Source organism: Galeopterus variegatus, unplaced genomic scaffold (assembly GCF_000696425.1).
Source record: "Galeopterus variegatus unplaced genomic scaffold, G_variegatus-3.0.2 Scaffold10707, whole genome shotgun sequence".
Taxonomy (NCBI): domain Eukaryota; kingdom Metazoa; phylum Chordata; class Mammalia; order Dermoptera; family Cynocephalidae; genus Galeopterus; species Galeopterus variegatus.
Genome location: NW_007736818.1, coordinates 31168 through 52007, shown reverse-complemented (window position 1 = coordinate 52007; position 20840 = coordinate 31168). Strand labels below are relative to the sequence as shown.

Sequence of the window (20840 nt, the reverse complement as noted above, 5' to 3'; positions counted from 1 at the left end):
TGGTGCCTTCAGATGGAAGAGTGCAGAAAGAGCAGATCTGGAGTAAAAACAGAATTCTACTTTGGACATGTTAAGTTTGAGATGCATGTTAGACACCCAAATCCAACAAGATGTCAAGTAGGAGAGAAGCTGAGGTTGGACGATAAACCTGGGAGCAGACAGATGATATTTAAAGCTATGGCACTCTGGGGATAACGTTGGGAGAGACAAGGCTAAGTGACTCCTGTGGAACAGCAATATTTTGAGGCAGAAAAGAAGGAGCCCATGAAAGAGACTGAGAAAGAGTTGAAGAAAAACCAAGAGTGGAGGGTCCTATTATAAAAGATTCCCAAGGAAGATAATTCATGTTCATTGGTGGTACGACAACAATAAGGAAAGAAAAACACCACTGAATCTGGCCAGTTGGGAAGTCACAAGGCTTGACCAGGACAGTTTCAGCATTGTAGTGGGGTTAAAGACCTGGAGGTTCCTCAGTTCTACTGGGAAGTAAGGAACTAGAGACAGCATATCTTGGTGTCTTTACTAAGAGAGGGGTTCTTAATGTCTGGTTCATGAACAAAGGCGATCACGTATGGATTTCAATAAGGCGTTATCCCAAGCCCTGCCTCCAAACTCTGCAAACTTTTGCGCCTGTGTTTTTCTGGAGCGACATCCACAGCTTATGAAAGCTTGTGATGATCATCGGTAAGATGCGCCACTCGTCTGAGACCAAGGTGACCCGCTGGCCTCAAAGCCTGCAGTCCGATCGTTACCTGGCCCCCGCCCGCTCTTCCAGGCTCTGATGTTGGTGTCCACCGCACTAGACGGTCTCCCCATTCACGTCCCCGGCCTCCCCGGGCGGGACGCACCCGCACTCAGGGACCACCCTCTTCCCCGCGCTCGCTCAGGCTTCCTGGCGCAGCCGTCACACAGAGGCTCCTTCCCACCGCCGAGCCGCCAGCTCGAGCTTCTAACCCACCAGCTACCGCCGCGTTCACACACTCCGAGCCTTAAGCCCCTCCCCGCTCCTGCAGCCTCGCGAGCCACCTACGGGGACGGGGCGAGGCTCTGCGCGCACAGCCTTCTGGGAAGAGCTTTACGACACATTGACCGTCGTTTTACGACGGGCTGGGTTGCTTTGCGGCCGTCCGCTATCCCCGTGGGCTGGAGCTGGGAGCCGCTTTTCTTCACTGATCGGTGCTACGGAGTCGTGGACATGAGGCAGAAACGGAAAGGTGCGAAGGGGCAGAGGAAGGGGAAGGGGCGGAGGAAGGGCGAACTCTGCGTGGCCAGATGCGGAACGCTCTTTTCTCGGGGAGGCCTCTCCCTCATGTAGTCGTCTGGGGTCGGCCTGTCGGTTCCAGCCCCCGCCTTCTCCTCTCACCTGTTGTGCTTTGCAAGCCAGCCTCCTCTTGCTCTCTTCTTGCTTGGCGGTCACTTGGTGACCTCCGAGGAGTTGACGTGGCCGGTCGATTTAACGCGTTCTCGTACTCTTACTTTGTTCAGATTTAAGACACATTTGACGTGTTTGTTTATTTGAGATTTTTTTCAAAGCCTTCAGTTACAATATGAAAAACGTGGGACCGTTATGCACGCGGTTATTCTCATTTTATTACCGCCTGGGTTAGCGTGGAGCAATTCTATCTGTAGTTTTTCAGCAGGATGGAGTCAAATTTGAGGTACTCTCACAGTTTCTGTTCTTATTTCTGTACACTTATTTGAGCAGTTGATCAAGTAATGATAATGGTTGTCATAATAATAGCTACCACTTGTTGAACTTTGAGTAATAATTCTGAAGTCAGTATCATTTCCATTTTACAGATGAAGAAGCTGAGATTCAAAGCAACTTTCCCAGCCCAAAATTATGCTGAGGAGGTGTGGAGCTGGTTGGTCAGGCTGTATCTATAATCCCCAAATATATAGAATGAAAAATAAATGTGTCCTAATTACTGTGCCTCTTGGCATTAACTATTTTTTGTCTTCCTTCCAAGCAATAGCTCCAAGTGACCAAGTTAACTTTCTGTTGTCTGTGGCATCAAGTCCTAATGCTCCAAACCAATTTGTCGTTATCTCACCCTCACTTGCTTCTTCTCAATCTGTCATTCCAGACAGCTTTACTCTTTTAACTTCATCTGTCACCAACCCCTGTTAGTTCGTTATTAGAAATCGTCTCTTGAAGTTGTTTATTCCTTTTAATTATGGCACCATCCTTCTAACCCACTTTTGTCAGTAACTGACATCTTGCATACTTTGGTTTTTATATACATTATTTCCCTTGATTCTTACAGTGGTTTTGTGAGCTTTGTATGTATTATCCCAATTTTACAGACAAGAAAATGGGTGCTCAAAAGTCATTGATCTTCCATTTATCACATGGCCAGTAGGGGTTGAGACTGGAGCCTGTCGTGTTCAAGTTTTTTATTTCTGATCTTGTGGGGTTTTTTTTAATAGCAGTTGCCTTTCAAGAGCCTTCTACTTAGTATCCAGTTTACATGTATTCTTTTTACCTTCTGAGTCATTATTTATACTGATAATATTCTCACTTTCTTAAACACCGCTTTTATCCTTTTAATTCCAGAGAGTATATAATTGGAATATGTAGTTGAGAATATATAATTCTTCACTGTCTATGGCATTCCATTTAAATGCCCTTGCCTAGTGGCCAGTGTACCCATAATCTGTTCTTTACTGAACCCTGCCAGAAAGCCTGTATTCTAGTTAGGTAGTGTTCCTTCACACCCATAGGATAAATAATTCCTATGCCTGATGTTATTCATTCTGGATCGCCTTCTGTTTCATGTGTCCAAATCCTGCCCTTTCTTTGAAGACCCCTTCCTTCATGAAGGCTTTTTTTCACTAACATACTCCTTCAGTTAATTCTCGACGTATTCAAGGGTTATACAAGTGGTTTTCCTTTTTTTTTTTTTTTTTAAAGACCAGTAAGGGGATCTTAACCCTTGACTTGGTGTTGTCAGCACCACGCTCTCCCAAGTGAGCTAACTGGCCATTCTTATATAGGGATCCGAACCCATGACCTTGGTGTTATCAGCACCACACTCTCCCAAGTAAGCCACGGGCCGGCCCACAAGTGGTTTTCAAATCTTACCTATATTTATCAGCCGAACCCCCTTTTACCCTCCAAATAAATTCTTATGCAGAGCCTCAACATATAAACAGATGAAAGGAGAGCCGCTTTGGTTGAAATGGAGAAAGAGATCCATCCCTTTTTTCCTCTCGCTTCCTCTTCCTCTGCCACCACCACCAGTCTTATCTCTGTTGCGTGGCCCCCGAGGCACCTTTGTAGAACTCTGAACTGCTGAGTAACATGGTTTGGAAAGCGTTTAGACTTTGATTATAGATGGACTTTTTTTTCCTCTCAGATTGGTTTGTATATGTTAGCCTTGCCTCATTGAATTAGAGGCAGTGTGGTACAGTAAAAAGAGCGTGGAAGTTGTGGTGAAAAGACCCAGATTTAAATCACAGCTATGCCATTTACAATGATGTCTTAACTTACCTTAGCCTAATTTTTTACGTTTGTAAAATGGGGTAACAGTACCACCTTACGGTGTTATTGTGAGGTTTCAAATGAGATAAAGTAAAGTAAATGAAAGGGCTCCATAACTGCCAGGGCTTTCTCATCTATACTTCTATCTGGTGACTTCATTGTCTTGCCATACCAGATTTCTCTACAGCCAGGAAGCATGCTTTTTTCAGTCCTCAAGCTGATATCCCACAGTTTTTTTTTACTGGAAAAAGACTGGCGTTTTTTGCCTTGATAGAAAGAGCTCAGATTGGCCTGGCTTGGGTAGATTCCTGTTTTTAACCCGTCAACTGTGATTGAGAGGATAGGGTCATATAAGAACATGTCAGCTTCTGCTGTTGCTTTTGTATGAGAAGCGGAGCCCCAATTGCCAGGAGAAGGTCATGATGGTGGACAAACAGTATCTTAGAAGTGCATTAAGATCCTTAGGTAGGAACAGAACCTTTGTCCCTGCTTTACAGTACTACTTCTGCAGATAGTTTGAGTTTCACCTTCACCCCTTAGTAGCATCTTTATGGGACAGGCAATATTCCTGTTCCTATCTACCTCACTCTGTTCTGAGAATCAATGGAAATAATGCATCTAAGTTTTCTTTATGAACTCTGAAGTATTATACAAATATTAGTAACTACAAATCTAGAGATAATGGGAAGATATTTAACTGTTTTGGTCCTAATCTGTATGATTAGGTTCTTTCTCCTTATGTTTGTTACTACTCTTTCCTGTATCTTTTCCTGTCTCTATCTATAATAGTCTTATAGTGTATGTGCTTCTAAAGGGACTTTTTTCCATATCTAGGTAAAGCCAGGTTTGTTTTATATTAAAGATATAAAAGATATGATCAAATTGTAAACAATAGCAGTTTAATGTTTTGTGAACTTGAGCTATTCGTTTGGTATATTTGGAATGACTGTGGATGGAAAACCGCTTTAAATCAGACTTTAAAATCTTTACTGAATGATATGATTTTTGACATTGTTGAATATTTTCTTTCCAGGAGCTCTTAGCCCTGCTGAGCTGATGATGTTGACTATAGGAGATGTTATTAAACAACTGATTGAAGCCCATGAACAGGGGAAAGACATCGATCTAAATAAGTAAGTGGATCTACAAAAAGAGGACCATTTTGCTTGTTCTTAGGTAGTAGATCTCTTTTATGAAATTATTTAATGCTACTTGTTTTCTATCTCATGTTTTAATTTTTAGTTGAGAATTTTAGCTTTTTGCCTTGCCCTGTCACTGGTTTCTCTTTGACAAAATTGTCTCATAACATAATAATATTAATAACTTCTAACATTTATTCAGCATTTACCATATTCCAGGCACTGTTATTAGTGCATTATAAGTATTAGCTCAGTTATTCCTTTCAAAAACTGTGTGAGGTAAGTAGTGATATCACCCTCATTTGACAGACAAGTAATCTGAGGCATAGAAAGGTTAAATAATTTGTCCAGGGGTAAATAACTAGTAATTGGCAGAGCTGGGATTTGCAATTAGGTCATCTGTCTCCAGAACCCGTGTTCTTGTGTACATCACTCACATCCTACTTCTCTTCCCAACCACTTCAGCAGAAGCGGTAGCTCTCTGCCAGGCATACTCTCTCTTTGGGACCCTTGATGTAAGCCAGCCCTTCCCTGCTTCAGAACCTCTTTGAAACGTTCATCCACTTCCTCTCTGTGATCATGTTCAGCTCAGCAGGCTTTGCTACACCTCAAATAAGGGTGGTCTTTCATCTCGGCATTTACTTTTTTTAAAATTATATATTCACTCTATATAGGTCTGCCCTAGTAAAAGGGTTTTCCCCCCAACCCCAGGTTATCTAATCACTGCATGTGTGACCTTTTCTTAGACCCTATACTCTGTTACTTGAGATGCTGCAGTATTTCACTCCTTCCTTGAAACATTGTGCTGAGTAAACATTTGCTAAAGGAATGAATAAGGAAATAATTATCCCCTTTTGACTGTGAAGACATTTTATTTTACTGATGCTTCTACCATGTCTTCAACATTTTTTTCTGTTTTTATCAGTTATTCTCCTAATTATACAAATCATTAATTTCTAGTGAACATTTCTACTTCTTATGTATCTCTGTCATTCTCTTTAATTTAGCACATCTAAAGCTAAAGCTGCCATCTTCCTGAAAACCAGCCCCTACTCAGATGTCCATACCTATTATGTAAGGCTTCTTGATCTGGCTTCAACCTACTTTTCCAACTTTTTAAACTTCTGTAACTTTACATTCAAAATATTCTGCTTTCTGTCAAGTTGGTCTACCCATATTCTTAAAATATATGCATTTCTGTTTTTGCACCTTCACATAAGCCAATCTGTCTGGTCTCAGTGTCTTCTCTGTGTCTTTACTGCCTGTCTGAGGCCTACTCTTTCTTCTGTCCCCATTTTCCATGACTGTCTCCCCAGCACACATCAAATTCTTTTCTGAACTCTGGAAGCATTCAGTGTTGGGATGTGTGTGTGTGTCACTTACATGTTTGTTTATTTATTTGTTTACTTATTTGTTTGCATAAAACATGAAGACTATTTCTTATACCTTCTGACATACCAAGTTCTTAGGTAGTCTCTTGTACATGTTAGGTACTGAGTTAACATTTGTTGAAAATGATGTGATCACCCCACAGATATTTCTAGATGAATTAAAATTAGGAGACAGGGTGACTGTTAGAGTTTGGCTAGCAGGCCCAAAGAAAAGAAAAGCTGTTAAAATTATAGAGAAAAGCAAAGGAATTATTAGTGAGGATAAAGATTACTAGGGAATAGGGGCAGGGTGACAGTCAGGAAGGGACATACAGAAGTGGTCACTTCGTAACTGTTAAAGTGTGTTTACATGTTTCATGTTCTCTATGTATATATACTTAATTTCCTGTTTGGTTCTGCATAACCTTTTTTTTTTTTTTTTGTCTAAGACAGTGCTTCTCAACCAGAGGTGATTTCCTCCCCAGGAGATATTTGGCAATGTCTAGAGACATTTTTGGTTTTTACAAGAAGAGAGGTGCTAGTGCGTAGAGGCCAGGGATGCTGCTAAACATCCTACGATGCACAAGGTAGTCCCCAAAAACGAAGAATCAGGTCCCAAATGTCAGTAGCGCTGAGGTGGAGAAAAGGTAGAGTCAGAATAGTCCCTCGAAGCTGGAGTACTGTTTTGAACTAGACCTGCGTTATGTTGTCGTCCTGGGCCTCTCCTCTGTAGCGCTCTGGTTTTCTTTCTTGTTCTTGAGGATGAGAATAGGAAGTCATTCATTCATTCATTTTGTTCTTCTATTTTCCTGATATTCATAGATCTTAAAGCACTAATAGCACCTAGTGAAGGGGTAGGGAAGTGATAGGAGTTAATGGTATTATTTATAGTTCATCCTTTTGGTAGCTTGTGCTTGACATTCATTCATTCATTTTGTTCTTCTATTTTCCTGATATTCATAGATCTTAAAGCACTAATATCACCTAGTGAAGGGGTAGGGAAGTGATAGGAGTTAATGGTATTATTTATAGTTCATCCTTTTGGTAGCTTGTGCTTGCAATATTGTGACCTTGATAATGCTTTACTTTCAGGGTGAAAACCAAAACAGCTGCCAAATATGGCCTATCAGCACAGCCCCGCCTGGTGGACATCATCGCTGCAGTCCCTCCTCAGTATCGAAAGGTGTTGGTCCCCAAATTAAAGTCAAAACCCATCAGAACTGCCAGTGGGGTAAGTGATTTAACCCATGAAATATTGATACAGTGTGTATCTATTGGGCCCCACATCTCTACCTCCATGTAATAATACCCAGGTAATGAGGTGGAACTGGGGAGTTCAGACATTATGATATGTGCTAGAGTGGAGACATGCGGAATGCTAGGAGGGCTGAGAGTGCTCTCTTGCTTAAAAAATGATTGAAAACTACTGCATGTTGCTTCCCTGGCCCACTTCCCCTGTCTTCTTAGCTCACCTCACTCTTGTTCAGTATGGTTGTTAGCTCCCCAGGAAGGCTTCCCTGACTCCCCTGGTCAGGGCCTCTTGCTTTCTTTGGACACAGTCCTAGTATTTTTATGTGCTCTTACCATTGTTGTTTTGAAATAGCCTGTTTCTATATGTCTTTCTCCCTTTTAAGTGGTGCGGTTTCAGAGGGCACAGGCAATGTATTATACTTGTACTTCAGTAGTCTCAGGGCCCACCGAGCTCTGGGCAGCACAGAACCTGGCCTGTGTAGTAGTAGGCACTCAATAAAAGATTGATGAATTGGACTGACCTCATTAGTGGTATAGGTGGTTGTATCTCATTTTAAATAAAAACACTTATTTGAAAATCTAAGTTTTTAATTTGGATTTTTAAATGAGATTTCTTGTAAAATTATTTATTTTGAGGTTTCTCTTAATCACTGTTTAATGATTTTAATTTTAATAATTTTTATTATAAAAAATAATCACAGACTTATGGAAAAGTTGAAAATACAGTACAAAAAAATTGTTTCCCTTGGTAAGTTACAAAGCTGATGCTTTTGAATGCTTCAGTGTATATTTCCACCAAACTTGGACATCTTCTTACATCACTACCATACAAGCCGTTAAAATCAAGAAAATAGCACGGATACATTGGATACATTACTGTCATCCAATCCTCAGGCCTCATTCAAGTTTCACCAGCTGTTTCAGTAATGTCTGACAGGACCCAGTTTAGAGTCATGTGAGGCATTTATTGTCACAACTCTTCAGTCTGGACACTTCCTCTGTCTTTCTTTGATTTAACACTTTTGAAGATTTGTAGCATATCCCTCTCTACGTAGGTCAATCACATATTTCCCCATGATTAGATTGAGGCTATGAGTCTTTGGCAAGACCATCACAGAAGTGATCCTGTGTTCTTATTGTCTCCTGTCTGGTGGTGCATAGTTTCCATTTGTCCTATCACTGATATTGTTCATTTTGATCAAGGTGATGTCTATTAGACTTCTCCTCTTTAAAGTTATTTCTTTCCACTTTGTAATTAAGTGTTGTGTGGAAAGGTACTTTGAGACTAGGTATAACATCCTGCTCCTCGTCAAACTTCCAGTTTACTCATTCAGCTGATGAATGAATTAATGTTTCCTATTTGGTGGGTTATAATCTGTTACTATCATTATTTATTTTGATGCACAAATTATCCTAGGTTTGACCAGTGGGAACCCTTTCCAGCTGGTTTCTGTGTCTTTTTGAAATGTTCCCATCGTCCTTTGAGCAGTGTCTTTCAGGCACAATATAATGTTCCAGGCTCATTCGTTGCCCCAGCCCTGGAATCAGCCATTTCTCCAAGGAGCCCTGCTCTCTTTTAGTGGGGAAGAGTATTTAGAAACAAAGATCTGAGTGCTAGGTATGTTCACTGCAATTAGGGTTTTGATGCTCCCAGACCTTCTCAGTGGATCAAAGTAGGATATGTATATGTGTATCTACGTACATACATGCACACATATATACATAACATATTTTGGTTTATATTTCTATATCAGTCTATCTATGTTGAAACTGTGAGTTCACAAAAAATACCTTCAAAGTTCATTCTAATTCTCTCCCTTTGCATATTTACAACTTTCTTCTCTGACAGTAAGAAACCTGGCTTGCATTAGCTTTAATGTGTTCCCTGTTTGACCAACCATCTCAGATGTAACCAATCTTGTATCTCTGCCGCCACCTTCTTTTTCAAGCAGATACCCCACTTAGGCTCTGCCGGACCCCTCTAAGAATGTTTTGCACACAGACTCTGAGACAGTCTAGCTCCTAGCTTAATAGTCCCTGCTGTAAATATCATGATCTAGTGTATCCATGAGGAGTTTGAGTTAAAAGTTAGGTTTATAGGGGCTGGTGAGTTAGCTCAGGTAGAGCATGATGCTGATAACAGCAAGGTCCAAGGTTTGATTCCTGTCCTGGCCAGCTGCCAAAAACAAAAATAAAGTTAAGTATATATTTTAATTTTATAGAATTGCATAATTTATTTCTTGTAGGCTATTTTAATAAAACAATAAATCAGAGAGAATAAGAATCATGGTGGCTTTAAAAATTATTTATTTTGCACTTAATTTATTGCAATATATAGTACAAACACATACATACAATTCATATGCACATTTAAAAAATTATTAATGTTGAATATAGATCACCCTTGTACCCTGCTTAAGAAAGACAGTGTTACCAATACCTTATAAGCCCCTTGGGTGCTTCTCTGATTGCATTCCTCTCTCTCCCTCTGAGGGAGAAGCACCCTCCAGAATTTTGTATTAATCTATAATAGCTTTTTTATTAATCTTTTATAGATTGCTGTTGTGGCTGTGATGTGCAAACCCCACAGGTGTCCACACATCAGTTTTACAGGAAATATATGTGTGTAAGTATGATGATTTTGATAAGTTGTATGTGTGTTTTAATTGAACTAGTAAGTCCCCTAGAACCCTTGATCAGTACATACTGGTAACTTTAAAACTTTGATTTAATAGATTTATAGTTTAGTTCTTTGAAACAAGCAACCATTGATAGGATATTTCAATGCTTTAAAAATGAAACATATAGGGCCGGCCCAGTGGCACACTGGAGAGTGTGCCGCTTGGGAGCATGGCGGCGCTCCCGCTGAGGGTTTGGATCCCATGTGGAGACCGGTTCCCGCTCACTGGCTGAGCGTGGTGCGGGTGCAACACTGAGGGTTGCGATCCCGTTGCTGGTCCCCAGTATGGGCGCGACACCGAGGGTTGCGATCCCGTTACCGGTCAGTAAAAAAGAGAAAAAAGGAAAAAAAAAAAAGAAACATATAAAGATTTTCATTTGTTGTGATATACAATAAAAAAATATGTAGGTTATGGAACTCAAAGCAGTAGGCATTGTTAATGTGATAAATGAAACATGGAAATATGAGCTGCCTAAATTCCAAATGTCAGAAATTTAAAATGAATTTGGATTAGAAAAGCATCAAAATAGAAAATTATCTTTATAAGTAATCTTCAGGTTTCCCAAACTTAAATATTTTGAAGAATTAGTAGAAGAGTATGAACAATTCTAGGTAGGAAGATAAAACAGGAGTTCTTGAGTGTGGTTACCAAGACAGCACTGTAAGTATCAATCAAAACTTAGAAAAACTTAATTCCTTTTATTTGCCCATAAAAGCTTAAACCTCTAAAATAATAATGACTGCAGTACTTTGAAAATTAATGTAATGGTATTCCTTTACATATCTGTCATATCTACTTGTTGGCAGAAAATACGTTATTTGCAGGTACTGCAAAGGTAGATTCTTTTAAGATTTGAAAATGAAGCTCATCCAATATTAGGATTTTGTGGAGACTACAGATTCTTAAACTAGATTGTTGAACTAAATTCTGTACCTTGTTTTTTTGCTCTATTGGCAGATACTGCCCTGGTGGACCTGACTCAGATTTTGAATATTCAACCCAGTCTTATACTGGATATGAGGTAAAGTAATTGGAGGTTGTCCTGATGAAGTGTTACATCATACTTTACCCATAGTGTGGCTTTTAAAAAATTTTTAGTTTTTATTTTTTTCCAGATTATAAAAGCTGTTCCTTTACTAAATATTTGTTCAGTGTCTACTAGTGCCATATATTGTTCGAGTCATTGGAGAAATACATATGTAAGCACTTCTCAACATATTCCAAACACTGTTCTAAGTGCTTTACAGCTTTAAACTTTACAGCAATTTTTGAAAATAGACCCTATTATTATCCCAATTTATGGTTGAGGAAACTGAGGGATAGAAGGCTTAAACAGCTGACCCAGAGATACACTGTTAGTAGGTGACAACCAGGTTTTGAACTCTATTCTCCTCACCACTACATTGTACTGTCTCTTTAGCAGTGAAAAAATTGTCAAGATCCCTTGTCTTGTGGAATTTGCATTCTAATAATGGAAGGTAAACAATAAAGAAACAAACAAGAAAAATATCAGGTACTAATAAATGCTAAGCAGAGAAATAAAATCAGGTAAGGTGATGATAGCTGGAGATACTTCAGCTATGGTGACTATGAAAGGATTCTCTGGGAAGCCTATATTTGAGCTAAGTCATGAATGACAAGAAGGAGCTGGTCATAAGAATATCAGGAATGACAGTGGAGCACAGTGGTTGAGGGAAAGGGGAATGATACAATCTGATTTAGGTTTTTAGAGATCATTTTGACAGCCAAGTGGAGAAGGGATTAGAATATGGGCAAGAGTGAAGCAGGAGCCCAGTGAGCAGCTTCTGAAGGAGTCACCTCTTCAGAAGAGGTCAGACAGCAGCAAACTATATGACTTTTTCTTCTCATGTATGTTTTTCATTTTTTTCCTGTTTTCCATTGTTCAAATTTCTAAAAAATACAAAAGGAATTATTCAGTGAAAAGGCTTCCTCTCATTCTTATCCCCTAGCCACCTTTTTCTGCTCCTCCCCCCAGCAGACAATCAGCCTTATCTATTTCCTCTACATCTTTCACAGATGTTTTATGGGTATATAAGCATATACATATTCTTTATTCATATAAAGTAGCGTATCATAATACTGTTCTGTACCTTACTTTTTTCATTTAACAGTATATCTTAGAGAACATTTTATATCAGAACATTGTTTCATTGTTTCATGGCTGTGGAGTATTGCATTGTATGACAATGTATAAAGGCTATCTGTTAAACCATTACAAACTATGTTGTATTTAAGAACCTTATTTAAAGATTATTTTTACTACATCACTGTTTTGAATATGTATGCATATCTATGTCTGTGAGTAGTAGAACACTTTGGTGATCTGAGAGATTCCACATGTGTTTACCCAAATGACAGATAAGATCCAGGGAGACACCCTGCTGTAGAGATGCTTACAACAGGGGGATGGAGACTGGCCAGGATCGATAGCATTTTGAACCCCAAAGACTGAGAAAGGAAGGTAATGGTACAAGCCAGGTTTTTAGTATTCAAAGCCATAGAGAATTTTAATTTAAATACAACTTTTTTGGAACTACTTTTTATTTTTAATTTGATGTGGACGTAACAGAATATTTTCTTTTTTTCTTAGCCAACCTCCATGCGAGCTATCCGTGCTAGATATGACCCTTATCTACAGACAAGACACCGAATAGAACAGGTAAATTTTTTAAAATCATTTTTTTAAGTTAGATTTTTATACTTAGTAAGAAGTTATTGTTGCTTGATTTGGATTGAACTTGAAATAAGAACTAAAAGAATGTTTTTCTCCTTTACAAGTTTTCGATATCCATCTCCAGAGGGAGACTATTTTTCAATGCCTAGCAAAGTGAAAACTCTACTTTCTTTAGAGACTGTATTATTTTCTTATTATGTAAGGGTTTTATATTCTCTAAATTTCTTTCAATTTGTAATATGAAATTTATGGAAAAAAGGTATGTGAATATTCTGAAACAATAGGTGGATGGGTGGAATTTTAGCTTCCATGAGTCAGATCAAGAAGTAATAGGACTGATTTGCTGGATGGGAATAGGGAATTGACTGCAAAGAGGTGTAAGAAGCTTGTGGGGTGTTATGGAATCCTTCTGTATCATGATCATGGTGGTGCTTACATAACTCTGAACATTTATCAAAACTGATCCATTAAAGTAACACTTAAAATTACTGGATTTTATTGTACAAGTTGAGTATCCCTTATTCAAAATGCGTGGGACCAGAAGTGTTCAGGAATTTTTTCACATTTTGGAATATTTGCAGAATATATACTGGTTGAGCATCCCTAATCCATAAATTTGAAGTTCAAGGGCCGGCCCCATGGCTCACTTGGGAGAGTGTGGCGCTGGGAGCGCAGCGGCGCTCCCACTGCGGGTTCGGATCCTTTATAGGGATGGCCAGTGTGCTCACTGGCTGAGCACAGTGCGGCCACCCCACACCAAGGGTTGCGATCCCCTTACCGGTCACAAAAAAAGGAAAAAAAAAAAAAAAATTGAAGTTCAAAATGCTCCAATGAGCATTTCCTTTGAGCATCATGCCTGCACTCAAAAAAAGTCTTAGTCTATTTTCTGTCACTTAGAATACCTGAAGCTGGGTAATTTATAAAGAAATGAAATTTATTTCTTACAGTTCTGGAGGCTGGGAAGTCCAAGGGCATGGTTCGGCATCTGGTGAGAGCCTTCTTGGTGCGAATTCTCTGCAGAGTCCTGAGGCAGTGCAGGGAGCAAGAGCATTTTTACGTGCTAGTTCAGGTGTCTCTTCCTCTTCTTGTAAAGCCACCAGTTTCACTCCCTTGATAATCCATTAATTCATGAGTGGATTAATCCATTCATAAGGGCATAGCCCTCATGATTCAATCACTTTTTAAAGGCCCCATCTCTCAATACTGCCACGCTGGGAATTAAGTTTCAACATGAGTTTTGGAGGGGACATTCAAACCATAGGGAAAACTTTCAGATTTTGGATCATTTCGAATTTCAGATTTTCAGATTAGAATGCTCAACCTGTATGTAAATTATACCTCAGTGTAGCTAATTGAAAACAAATACTGTGTAAATGAACTTGCACTGTTCAAGACATTTGAACATTAAAACAGATTTTCTTTGTTTACATGTTTATTTTAAACTCGTCCAATTTTAAAAATGTAAGCACTGTCTGTAGTTGTTACAGTAACATATGGCAGGGTAAATACAGAATCTAAAATACAGAGTAATACATAACATAGTTAATAAGTTGCTTCTGTGTTTATTTAACTGTTTGTTAGTGAATACCATCCAGTTCTGATTTTTACTTCATGGTCACCCAAGCATATGTGGAACAGAATTGTCAGCAGTAGCAGAGGACCCCACTTGGGGGAGCCTGCGTAATTTGGAAAAGCATGTTCTAAACTGACCTTTGCTTTGATTTCTTTTTCAACCATGATATTTAATTCGTTTAAAATGTAAAATTATGTTTCAATAGACTGTGAAATGTTTGTGTTTATCAAAAAGGACTATGTGGGGCCGGCCCGGTGGCGCACTGCTACAGTGCGCCGCTTGGGAGCGCAGCAGTGCTCCCGCCGAGGGTTTGGATCCCACATACAGACCGGCTGCTCACTGGCTGAGCGAGGTGCGGGCGCAACACTGAGGGTTGCGATCCCGTTGCCGGTCCCGGTCCGGGCGCGACACTGAGGGTTGCGATCCGTTGCTGGTCACGAAAAAAGACAAAAAGGAAAAAAAAAAAGGACCATGTGTTTTAAAAGACTTAAGAAACTGACACAGAGTGATGATTCTTTTTTTAACTATAAATACACTGGAAACACCTAACTTCTCCAAAACATGTTCCAAACCTTTGAAGGTTCTGATTAAGTCTAGTTAAGATAGTTTGGAAAAGCTACTGGATGATTTTGATGTGTATCCCTTGTAAACAATCGTAAATGTAAAAATATTCTTTTAGTGTAGATATATGAGTATATATACATATATATTTTTTGTATAAATTATTGTTTACCATTTTCAGAAGCAAGTATTAAAAAGGTGCCTTTTTGTCCATATTAAGTATTGACATCCTTTACATAGTATGTAAATTCTTGTTCTAAATTTACTTTACTTGACCTTATTTTTTTTTCAAACCTAAAATATGGCAACAAATTTAAATAACTGTTTTTAATAATTAGGGTCTTGGCTTATTGTAGTTGACAAAATGAAAGATCTGTACCATTCTGTTCCCTAGTAGAGAAGACATAATATTTCATTTTTTATCATTCAGACTTCCATCCACTTTTTTTTTCTCCAGGAGACAAGCTTGAGCTGCCACCTGTGCTCAGAATGTTCACTCACTTTTATACTGCTGTCTTGATTTTCCTTCCTAAACTAGTGTTTTTTCTTCCATTGTATCAAGTCCTGATTATACTGTGTAATCATAAACACGTCTTTTTTGTTCCCAAGGCTTACCAAAAGTCTGGCATAAAATACATGATCAATAAATATTTATTATTTTTCATATTGTATTATACATGTTTTTACTGCTTCCTAGTTTATATTCTTTGTGTTTTTAAATTTTTACTTATGTCTGTAAGGGTTGAAGTCAAGAAGCTTCTTGTTTATTATTTTTAATTCTCACTCTGCCTCATTTGAACTGTAATTTTTAGTTTTTTAGATAAGTCTTTTTTAATCCACAGAATTAGCTAAATATGTTTAATTGCTTCTCATTTTTAAACTATACTGATGAAAACACTGCAAAATAAAATTAGAAATTTGCAGTACCCTCTTAGGGTAGTTGTCTACACTGTATCTTCTAATGCTCATGAATTTATATGTCTTTCAGTTAAAACAGCTTGGTCACAGTGTGGATAAAGTGGAGTTTATTGTGATGGGTGGTACGTTCATGGCTCTTCCAGAAGAATACAGAGATTATTTTATTCGAAATTTACATGATGCCTTATCAGGACATACTTCCAACAATATTTACGAGGCAGTCAAGTAAGAAATCCTTATTTTATTGTATTCTCCAAAGTGGTTGTCAGGTTATCCTCCTAGCAGCAGCCTAGGAGAATGCCTTCTGCTCTACATGCACATTCTTATTTCTTGTAGTCTCTGCTGCTTTGTGGGAAAAGACTATTTTCATTTAAATAATCCTTTTTTAAAAAGAGCGAATATGGTCTGTTGACATAGTGGTGTTCTCAAATAGAGATATGCACAAAATGTGGTGAACATCTTTTCAGCCTTAACCTGGTTTAAACTACAGGAGTAGTTTAGATTGGGCCAGTTGGGTTTTCAGCCCACCCAAGAATAGGACTGGGGGTACTCTTTACTGGAAACATTTAGCTGCCATAAAATCAACAAAACAAGTGACTATTATATAAAAACAACTTAATGGTAACTGTTATTTAATAACTATTAAATAATTTCTGTTTGTGAATGGGACCTGTCTTAATCCATTTTGTGATGCTAGAATAGAATCCCTGAGACTGGGTAGTTTATAATGAACAGAAATTTATCGGCTCACAGTTCTGAAGGCTGAGAAGTCCAATATCAAGGTGCCAGCATTTGGTGAGGGCTTCTTTCTGTGTCATCACATGGCAGAAGGGTAAGAGAGGAGAAAGAGGGCTTACGACATCATTTTCCAGTGGCATTAATCTCACCCATGAGGGCTCTGCCTAATCACCTCTCAGAGATCCTACCTTTTAATATTCTTAGAATGGCAATTAAATTTCAACATGTTTTGGAGGGGACCAATATTTAAACCATAGCAGGATTATTTACTCATTCTGAATTCTAGTTGGCAAAGCAAAAGTGAATTACGTGTTCTTTTGATACCTCATATCTCAATTTTTAGCATGAAGAATACTAATGTTTCATATATAGTTCAGTGATTTAAGAAGTAAAAGTCTTAAAATAGTTTTTTGTTTTTTTTTTTTTTTTCAGAAGTATCAGGAACACCTGGATAGTTACTTGTGTACTATTTCTTTTATTTGCTGCATGTTTCTTGAGGGCCCACTAGGTGCTATGCACTGTTTTAGGCACTGGGAACAACATGATGCCCTCATGGTGCTTACATTCTGCTAGTTTGACAGTTTACAAAGTAAGTGCTATGATGGAAGCAGAGTGTTGTGACAGAGAATAAATGAAGCAGTTCAATGAGGGTACTTCATAAATTTCGTAAAAAAATGGAATTAAAATATGACTCTTTCCATGAACTTGTTGAAGACCCCTCATATTTCAGCTGAGACCTGAAGCATAGGAGGAGTCAGTCAGGCCAAGAACCGAAAAGATGAGATAAAGGCACTGAGATGGGAAACAGCAGGGGGAACAGAAAGGAAGCCAGTGTGGTTAGATCCCGGTGAACAAGGGAGCGCGTCCTGACATGAGGTTGAAGTGTTAGGTAAGAGCCAGATTATACATGCTTTTGAGGAGTTGAAATTTTATTTGAAGTGCAGTAGGAAGCAGGTGAATGGTTTTAAGCAGGGGAGTGATATGTTTTGGTTGATAGGTAAGGTCCTCTGGCTACTGCCTGGCTAATGGATCAGAGGGCACAAGCGTGAAAGTGAGAGACAATCTAGGAGACCATCTGGTATGTCCATGCTAGCCCAGGTGAGGGTGGTGGCAGTGGTAATGACCAGGTTGGGAGTAAGAGAGGAAGGAATCAAGCTTGACACCCAATTTTGGCTGTAGGAAATGGTCAGAGGGTAGTGTTATTACTAAGATGGAAAAGACAGGGAAGAGCCAGTTTGTGGGAGAAAATCAAGAGTTTTACTTTGGGTATGTTAAGTTTGAAATGCCTATGATACATTCAAGTAGAGATGTCAGGTAGGCTATAAATATAGGAGAAATCTGGGCTGGCTGTACAAAATTGGAGAGTATCAGCTCATAGATGATGTTGACACCGGTGTGAATGGATGAGATTACCTGGTGGAGAGTTTCAGATCTCCAAGATACTAAGTGAAAAAGCAATTTTTAGAGCAGTTCTTATAGTATGATCCTATCATTTCTGTGTACACACACATATATATATGCATGTATATATGTATACGCACACAAGGATACTTCAAAAAGTTTGTGGAAAAATAGAATTAAAAGGAAATATGAATATTTCTGTGAACTTTTTGAAGACCTCTTGTGTGTGTGGAGAGAGAGAGAACGATGGTCATCATAGGCCTTATGTTGCTGAGGAGGAGGGGACATGGGAAGGAGCAGTAAAAGAGGATGTTTCCATTTGCCCTGTACAATGTACTAGGCACCTGATAGTGCTTTATTCACTTATTTAATACTTACAGTAAATCTTTGAGTATTAAGATTGTCCCTGTTTTATAGGTGCCAAAACTAAGGCACAGAGAAATTAAGCAACTTGCCCGAGGTCTCACAGGCAGTTGGTGGGGAATGGGTATATAAGCCCCAAGCAGCATTGCATTCAGAGCCTGAACTTTGCTATAATGTTAGAAACTGTGCTGGGTATAAAAATTTGACTGTGTGTGAGTCTGTGTGCATACGTGCATATGTGTGTGTACCTCATTAGAGCTTGGAAGTATTGGAAAGAATGTGGTCTTTTTTTTCTCGTGCCCCTTCCCCTACCAGCTTCAGGCTTTTCTCTGGCTTCTCTTTTATATGAGGAGAGGGGGAAGTCATATAGCTGATTATAAGGCTGTTCAAATAGTGCCACCTCTTAGAGAGTTTTTTGTGTGGTGATAAGTACTGACCTAGGTAGAGCTCCTTCTTAGAATTGGGGATAGGGACATCTTTTTGTGCCCTTCGCACTTTTCCTGTCCCCTTAATTTCCTTTGTTTTCCTGTGGGCCTGTCAAAATGAAAATGAAGAGGCTTTTTCATAAGTTTCAACAAGTATCAAGGGTAGCTCAAGGGGCCTGTGTAAAGGGTGTGGCGGTTGGAAGAGTATGTGTGGAGAGCAACTGCTTTTGTTTGATTCACTCTGAGGAATGTGACAGGTGGATTCTGCATCCATGAATCTATAGACTTTGAGCAGGTGATCTCTTCCCTACTACAGGGGCTGAGTAGCAGGATGAGAGAAATGGCAACAGTATTTTTACTGCTCATTCAAAACCTCGATCATTCATGAGTGAGTCATGCTTAGTAAAATGCTGAAGTCTTCAATCTTTAGAGGAGTAATGATGTAATCCAACTCATTTCTCTTAGTAATACTGAAAAAAAATCAAACTATATCTTAGATGAAATGTGATTTGAGGAAAAACAACCTTAATTAGTTCAAAGCTCCAAGACATTGGAATGGCAGCAGTAATTCACAGGGTTACTGACTAAACTACATTCAACTCTGAAAATTCACCAGCAGGGTGATCTGTCAAGACCGTGACATTTTTCAACCCAAGCCCATGTACTTGGATACGTTTTTTCTTAGTGCAGTGTTCTTGTGCTGACACCTTGCATGTTAAGTGGAATTGAGCTATAAATGTCTTAGACTTGCCCCCCTCCCCCCAAAAAATTTGCACAAAGCTTTTCACAGTCTGCTTTTGGGTCCACTGGGTCATGTGAATCAGACCAGCTGAGATCTGTATAATGAACTTTTAGGATGCAGCTAGTTTCACATTTCATCAGTTGAAACTTCAAAATTTTTGCTTTATTCTTGGTGTGAAGTTTTACCTTTATTTTTGCAGAAATGTTCCAGTGCCTAGTAGTGTTTGAATGTTAAGTCATCTGTTGTTGGGGTGGAAATGGGGTTTTGTATTACAGCTGGCTAGCTTCGGATAGGATGTGTCTGTAGAGGAAGCCCTTCGGAGAAGAGAGCCTCTTTCTGTAATGGACTATTCAAAGCCAGCATTGTTTTGTTTCTGTTCTTGGACTTAACCTCAAGAGGGCAACAGACAGATAAAAATTTATATGTGATTGCAGTTTTCATTGCACACATCTCATGAATGGCTCTTTAGTAATAAAAGTTCAGTCTGGGAGCCATTAAAACACCCGCAAACATCACACCGAATTCTGTCAACTCACTCTTTACACGTTCTGTTTTTTTCTCCTGATCTCTATAATTTTATGAGGTCCTCTGAAAAAAGCTGATTTGTGGCATATCGTTTGCTTTGTTGAGGTAAATTTTTACTACAAACTCCGTATAATAGAGTTGGTATTCGTTTCTAGGGAAACTATTATTTGAAGAAATCTTAGTCTGGTTTGTACCATAGAACTAGAAACAGAAAATTATTTTCAAATGTTAGCATCATTGTTGGATAAAGAGTAGCCCAAAGAAACTGTTTTTGACATAATGTGTTCTCTTCAGAATTTTTGGATTTTACCTTAATGTTCTCTGTGTTGTCTTGCACAGAGGGTGATTGGGTTACCTAGTGTGGCCCACCTCTCACATTTAAAGTGATGAACTTCATGTTTATTTTACTATTAGTTGATGTTAGTTGTTTTTCCTTGCTAACTACACAGATGTAACACCAAATTTCATTAGCTTAAAGATTGATTTTATATTAGGTTAAAAATTATATGTGTCAGATGAGTCAATGATGTTTAAGGTTAAAAGTCTTTGTTCAGGGTGGCCCGGTGGCGCACTGGAGAAGTGCGCCACTTGGGAGCGCGACGGCGCTCCCGCCGAGGGTTCGGATCCCATGTGGAGACTGGTTCCTGCTCACTGGCTGGGCGCGGTGCGGGCGCAACACCGAGGGTTGCGATCCCGTTGCCGGTCAGTAAAAAAAAGACAAAAAGGAAAAAAAAAGTCTTTGTTCAAATTAGAGGTAAGCTTTATTATTAGTTCAGGTATCCTTGCTTTGTTATTGCATGTCTAACCTGATCAAAGCGTTGCCTCTTTCTTAAGATTAGGAACTAGGGTAAAGAAAAGCCCCAACAAGGTGAGCCTGTTTATTATTTGTGGCATGTTAGTAGCGAGCAGTGTGACATCCTTGCGAATGGATGGATGGAAAAATTGGAAAGCTAAGTGAAGAGAGGTCAAGGACA

The 20840-nt window shown here is 39.0% G+C and overlaps 1 protein-coding gene across 1 annotated transcript in view; it reads left to right on the top strand.

Annotated features, from left to right (window-relative positions):
* The first annotated feature begins 1066 nt into the window (after positions 1-1066).
* LOC103610177 (elongator complex protein 3) overlaps positions 1067-20840 on the top strand; it is a 46587-nt gene continuing 26813 nt past the window's right edge. Inside the window, exons 1-7 of the mRNA XM_008594396.1 lie at positions 1067-1214; positions 4518-4617; positions 7086-7224; positions 9800-9870; positions 10883-10946; positions 12537-12605; positions 15743-15897. Coding sequence (XP_008592618.1) covers positions 1196-1214; positions 4518-4617; positions 7086-7224; positions 9800-9870; positions 10883-10946; positions 12537-12605; positions 15743-15897 — 617 coding nt within the window. The 5' untranslated portion in view covers positions 1067-1195. The remainder of the gene's footprint in view (positions 1215-4517; positions 4618-7085; positions 7225-9799; positions 9871-10882; positions 10947-12536; positions 12606-15742; positions 15898-20840) is intronic.